Source organism: Lagopus leucura, unplaced genomic scaffold (assembly GCF_019238085.1).
Source record: "Lagopus leucura isolate 7727_CA_CO unplaced genomic scaffold, USGS_WTPT01 52474-0_obj-0_obj, whole genome shotgun sequence".
NCBI classification, from domain to species: domain Eukaryota; kingdom Metazoa; phylum Chordata; class Aves; order Galliformes; family Phasianidae; genus Lagopus; species Lagopus leucura.
Window position 1 is genome coordinate 1 of NW_024965727.1, and position 6,255 is coordinate 6,255.

The following is a 6,255-nucleotide window of genomic DNA, read 5'->3' on the forward strand; positions in this document are numbered from 1 at the left end:
TGTGCAACACCCCATGAGCTCTGGACACAGAGTCAGCACAGTCTGGTCCCAGGCTCTTTTCTTGAGGGGAACATGCGGAATGGACTCATTCATCCTCACAGGGACCATCAATTTGCTTATTCAATGAGTGGCAGAAGGTCAGGACTGCGAACTTTTGGAATGGTGGGTGACACACCTCTTGCTACGAGTCAAGGTGTGCCTGGGCAAGAAATCACCTACTAGCTTCAGAAGTACCAGGCTTGCCTGGTGGGAATAGAGGTGAACTGAGATATTTCATCTGAGTGTCCCAGGAAAAGAAGGCAGCTGATAAAAGTCCCTAGGAACGTGACACTGCACAGACCTCATGAGTGACTGGGGCAACGACAAACCTAGTGGTGGCAGAGAGATCCAGGTCTGAGGGGGAAACTCCAGGAGGAGGCTGGAAGGTGAACCTCTGCAGAAGGCTGGTGAAGAAAAGGAAGAGCTCCATTTTGGCAAGAGTCTCACCAGCACAGATCCTCCGCCCTGCAAAGAAATGCAGAATGGTCTGTAAGAGTCAATGGGAGCTGTGCTCCTTTCCTTTCCTTTTTTTTTGTTTTCCAGTTGTGAGGGGCTTTATGTCATACGGGAGTGAATTCAGAGTCTGAGTCCATGGGTAAAGCTGGGCTATTCAAGTTAGCAGATGTAGGTGGAGAGAGAAGGAGAGGTAACACCTGGGAAAAGTGTGGCATATCAGCTTCTGTGAGAAAGAGAGAATTGCAGATGCCCAGTTCAGAGCCCAAAGAGCAGAATAGAACATACCTGCTGAAAAAGGCATGAAAGCATCCTTCTTTACAAACTTCCCCTCCGAGTTGAGGAAATGCTCAGGGTAGAAGGAGCACGGTTTCTCCCACTGGGTTTTGTCTTGCAGGACAGAGTTGAGCAAGGGGATGACATAGGTTCCCTGCAAACCAAGGTAGAGCAGTTATTGCGCTAACAGTGGTGTTGCTGGGAGCGGTGGTGAATGCTGGACTGAAGAAATATAACATATTAACATATTATCATGTTATCACATGAACAGGGTAGTAGAAGTAGCTGTGAGCACCTCACAGTGAGTGAGCATCCTTGGATGCAAGGCAGTCTGGAAAGAAAGAGGTGTCCCACCGGGGAGAGAGGGAAGGAAAGAAGTGCTGCTGGTGTCTTACCTTGGGAATGAAATAGCCTTTGATAGCGACATCCATGGTAGTCTCATGAGGCAAGTTCAATGGCAGGATATTAGCAAACCTCTGAATTTCGTGCACAACAGCATCTGTGTATGGCATTTTAGTTCGGTGCTCGGTTCTTGGGAGGTTTGATCCGATCACTTGATCTATCTCTTCCTGGACTTTTTCTGAAAAGAGCACAGGGATCATACATGCATTGTTCAACTCTCTCTTTCCTCTGCTAGGAATACTGGGATAAGGAGAACTGGCTTTTTATTCAGCCCTGCTTTGGTTCAGGGCAAGGGGACCTGAGGAGAAGAAAGCCACTGAGCGCCCAGTTTCCACTTACTCTGAATTTCAGGATATTTCATCATGAGCAGAAGGCCCCAGCGCAAAGTGGTGGCTGTGGTATCCATGCCAGCTGTAAACAGATTTCTCACGACCTCAGTTAAGTTTACATCATCAAGAAATGTATTGTCCTTTCCATTCTCCTGGAAAAATAACACAATAATTCAAACAGCCGGTTAAATATTCAAGAAGCACTGTTTTAATTTTGGAAAACAGGGGAAAAAGTTCATAGACAAATGTCAGGGAGGAATTAAAAGTGTGAAGGAAGTGGAAGTTTTGAGGCAATGCCTTCAGAAGTCTGTATTAAACTGAGTCTTGAAATACTGAGTGCTTGGGGTGACTCTGCTGCCCAGAGGAACACACAGTCAAGTCAGCAAGGCTTATTTCAGTGTTAACAAGAATACTTTGAAGTACAGGGAGCACTCGCTGGGTTTATCCACGTGATGACGTCAAGCTTTCTCTCCCCTGGGCCATGGAGCAGAGCATGTAAAGAATGCATGCATCCATTGAATGAACAATCAATGAACATACAGATGGTGTAGTACATCCAGGAGTTTGTCTGATGTAATTAGGATAATAGAGTAAGGAAACGAAAACACACACCCAGTCCTGGGCTTGCATAAAAAACTCCAGTGGAGTGTGTCTCCAGAAGAGACGCTCCCCCTGGCAGTGAGTTCTTAAATGGGTCTAGGAGGGGTAAAGCCAGGCTCCTCCCCTTCCTGCAGCAGAGGTGAATTGCCTTCACCTGTGCTCCCATGGATGACTTGGTGCTTGCCTCAGGTGATCAATCAGAGGTTAAGGCTGTGATTCAGCAGCCCCATACAATTGAAAGGGAAGCAAGGTGAAATGAGGAGGCTGCTGGCATTCCGTTACCTCTTGTTGTCTGACAAGAAAAGCATCGATGAAGCTCCTCTGGTCATTTCTGTCCAGGACTTTGAGATACTTTGTGAAAGTGTTCTTGATAAAATTGTTGACTTCTTTTACATTCTCATTAAATTTTTTTGGGGCCTTCAGGAAGAATCCAAGGATGGGGAAGGTATTGTACAGCTGTAAGATGCACAGAGGCAGAAGAGGAGAAAGCAGGTACTAAGTAGATGTACCACTATTCAACAGTGCTTCTCAACAATATCCCGCACAGAAAATATTATATAGCCTTATAATCTTGTCACAAAGCACTCTTTACCCATCTCTTCCACACCCAACTAAGTAAAATTGATAAAATTTACTCTCTCTAATATATAAATCACACTAGCTGATGGCCTAGAAATCCCATATTTATGTGTATGTCTTGGATATAATTTCCTACCTCTCCACTCTTAGATTTCTCATCCCTCCCTCTCCAGCTTGGTTGGAGTTGGGTGTCTCAAGAGATGTTTACAATTTAAGAGACAGTTGCAGACATTTCCACAGTTTTGACACTGTTCTTTGTCTGGGAGATAGGAAATGAAGGGCAACTTCTATCACCTGGGGACACTTTCCTTTTTTTCGTGTAGCATGCTCTTCAGTTGTTTTTTATGAAGTCAAGCTACACTCGCCCAGACTAAGAGAAACCCGTATGTAGTACCAAAGGTCTGCTTCCTGCCACTTCAGGATGCATTTGTCACATACAGATAGATGAATGTCAGTGATCGGGGGTAGATGCACTGTTATCACTCTGTGTTGTGCATGATTTTGAAGAGAAACATTCAACCAGATCAATTACCGACACTGATGGACTTCCAAAAAGCTTCATATTTTCATTCATCAGTGACACAAGCCTTTTGAATGTGGGGTCTTCGTAGTCAAACCGCTTTCCAAGCAATACGGACACAATGACATTAGCAATAGCAGAATTCATCAGCTCAGTCATCTCAAGGGGCTTCCCTAGCAAAGGAAAAGATGATGCAAACAACACAATCAATGGTTATTGCCATCAATTAAAATGCAACAATAGCGGGTAGAGCCCCATTGAAGTCTGGGAAATGATAGGCACAGAGTTGGCTTGTAAGACGGATGGAGGGAGATTTTGTAAAAGGGGATGTAGTGATAGGACAAGAAGTAGTGTTTTAACATGGTAACAGGGTAGTGGACACAAAGAAGAGACTCTTCACAATGAGGAAATGAGGCAATGGAGCAGGACGCCTGGAGAAGTTGTGGGTGCCATCACTGGAGGAACTCGAGGCCAGGCTGGATGGAGGTTCTGAGCAACCTGATCTAGTGGAAGGTTTTCCTACATTTCCCAGCGAATCTGGACTAGATTGTCTGTAGAGGTTCCTTCCAAGCCAGGCCACTCCATCAGTCTGTGATTCCATTCTAAGTGCTGCTGTTGGTAACTAACCTAGTGACAAATAGTCCTGGATGATGCTGGAGAAATGTATAAAGGAATCTTCTGTCTTCTACTGGAAGGCGCTTTCCAGACATATGCCTCAACGGGCAATCAATTTTTCAGTCTAGATATGCGCAACCCTGCAATTGCCTTCTACTTTTCTCCTGAGTCCACGTCTGTCCTTTATGGAGGTGCTGGATGTGACATAATAAGGCCTTTTCCTCAACTGGACTGTTTTGAATTGAACTCTGTGTTTGTCTTCCAGTGCTTCAATAAAAGTTTTCATTTACACACCAGGCAATTGCCAGGTAGAGATACAAGGAGACAGACACAACTCATGTGTACTCATCACAGCACTGATATTGGAGAATGATGTACCTCTTCTTCCTTCATCCTTTGGTATTCCTGAAAATGCTTTCAGAGAAAAGTCGGGTACATGCTATCAAATTAAGAATCTCCCTACCTTTCTGTGACTCAATTACGTCTGCCAGGTATCCGTACTCTTCTACAACATGATCTTCTATGGCCTTCTTTCCCATCCCAAAGTCTCGTAAGGTTGTAAGAGTAAATCTTCGCATCACTTTCCAGTTTTCTCCACGAGAAAATACAACTCCTGAAATGGAAAATTAAAACACATACACAACAATTCAAGCAAAGAGTCTTCATGCACTCTGTGATGGTTTCACACTGATGGACTGCTGAGGTTCATCAGGTTCATCATGCTTCACTATCACCTGCGCCTCTTGAAAAGGACGGGGACAGAAAATGTGAGAACAGCCCACTCACCTTTTCCTTTTGCTGTTTCTTCTACGATTTGTATTTTAGGCCTCCCAGCAAATGCATCTGCATGATTCACCAAAGCTTCCTTCACTGTGTCATATCCTGACAGTACCACCACTTTCCTCAGTCCCATCTGAACTGTGAAGACTGGGCCATACGTTTCAGAAAGCTAGTAGAATGAAAAGAAAGGGCAGGAACATGATTGGCAAAGCAAAAAGCACTTGTTATTCAGCAGGTTCAACGTTCTTCTTCCCACATGGCACTGGCTTTGCATTTGCTGTCCAAAATGTTGGGAATTCATGCTGCAAGTGTTGGAGCTTCTGTGATTTAAAAGAATCACAATAGGATCTGTAATGCTTAATTGGGTATTTGAATAAAAGATTTTCAGTGGGCCTAATAATGTCCACTACACTGATTCTGTCACTCATTGGAAATGCATAGCTAACCAAAAGGAGATTGATTTCCAAGCTGGTAATACATCAAGGCACGGGAACTGCCAGAAACCCTTATGTTTGCTGTTCATGGCTTTGAGGAATAGTTCAGTGAGGAATGCCCAAATCCTAAAATATCTGTCTGCTATACACTATTATCCCAAGAGCCCTGAGTTTCCTGCTACGAGGTATGAAAGAATAAGCAGTGAGGTTTTTTTCCTAGTTTGCTCTGGGAAACCAGAAAGTTTTCTCCATCAAGAGAGAGGATCAAAAATTTGTTTGCCAGTTTCCTGGTGCCTGAGTCCAGCAAACAGCTTTCAGAAAGCTCTGGTCCCTTCCCTAACTGTTTCAGCAGTCCCTGGTGAAGTTTCTGTAATTGTGAGAGATCCGGGATCCCTCTCTTCTTGTCACCCTTGCCTGAAGAGTGCTAACATTTCCTCTGTTTTAGCTCAGTTCCCTCGATAATGTAGTTGCAAGCCAATTGCTCTGCACTACACAGTATCACATAGTAGGAAGAGAAGCCACTGCAAAGAATAATACTGTTGTGTTTGCAATTTCCATGCCTTGAGATCTCTGTTATCCCTTTCAAGAAGTCAGTGACGGACTTGGAGTGAGAGCTCTAAGGAAAGGAGCAACAGAAGTTACCTGTAGCATTGTCTGGCCAAGTTTCTTTAGGTCCATCATGTGCAGATTTCCAATGATGGGTAAAGGCTGTGGTCCTGGGGGGAATTTCGCTTGGCTCCTCCAGAAATGCTGGGTTTTCAAAATCAGCAGGAGAATTAGGATGAACAGTAAGCCCACAGGAACAAGGCTGGCCCAATCCATTGCCTTTCAGCAAAAGCTGAACTGAAGAGAAGATAATTCAAGCAAGCTTCTACCTGAAGCTCTTTCAAGCAATAATGGCACTTCTGCACCAAGAGGTGTAGAAGTTGAGGGATGAGCTCCACTTCTCAGAAATGTTGGAAGTGACAACTCTCCTCAATTTTACCCTCATAAAATATCTACTGGGCAGTACCAAAATGCATTAATTTTATGTTCTCCTAGTTACTGTTTAATGACTTATGTGTCAGTGTTTTACATTGGTAGAGATGTCTGGGGGCATAAATTTAGCAAGGATAACATAAATTCTGTCTTGAACTTTGAGACTGAAACCAGTAGACCATACAGGAGGCACTGGAAACTATAGAAGCGTGTCTGCAAAAGAGATGCAAGGGTCATTCTTTTCATTTAA

At 44.0% G+C, this 6,255-nt stretch overlaps 1 protein-coding gene across 1 annotated transcript; it reads right to left on the reverse strand.

Annotated features, from left to right (window-relative positions):
* Positions 1-6: 6 nt before the first annotated feature.
* LOC122192259 (cytochrome P450 2K6-like) lies at positions 7-6,033 on the reverse strand. Its single transcript, XM_042892781.1, has 9 exons — positions 5,670-6,033; positions 4,600-4,762; positions 4,277-4,426; positions 3,211-3,371; positions 2,382-2,555; positions 1,510-1,651; positions 1,164-1,348; positions 781-922; positions 7-504 (listed from the first exon to the last, which is right to left on the reverse strand). Exons 1-9 carry the CDS (start codon positions 5,847-5,849, stop codon positions 317-319), a joined length of 1,485 nt encoding a protein of 494 aa, XP_042748715.1. The 5' UTR covers positions 5,850-6,033; the 3' UTR covers positions 7-316.
* Between the last annotated feature and the right edge of the window lie 222 nt (positions 6,034-6,255).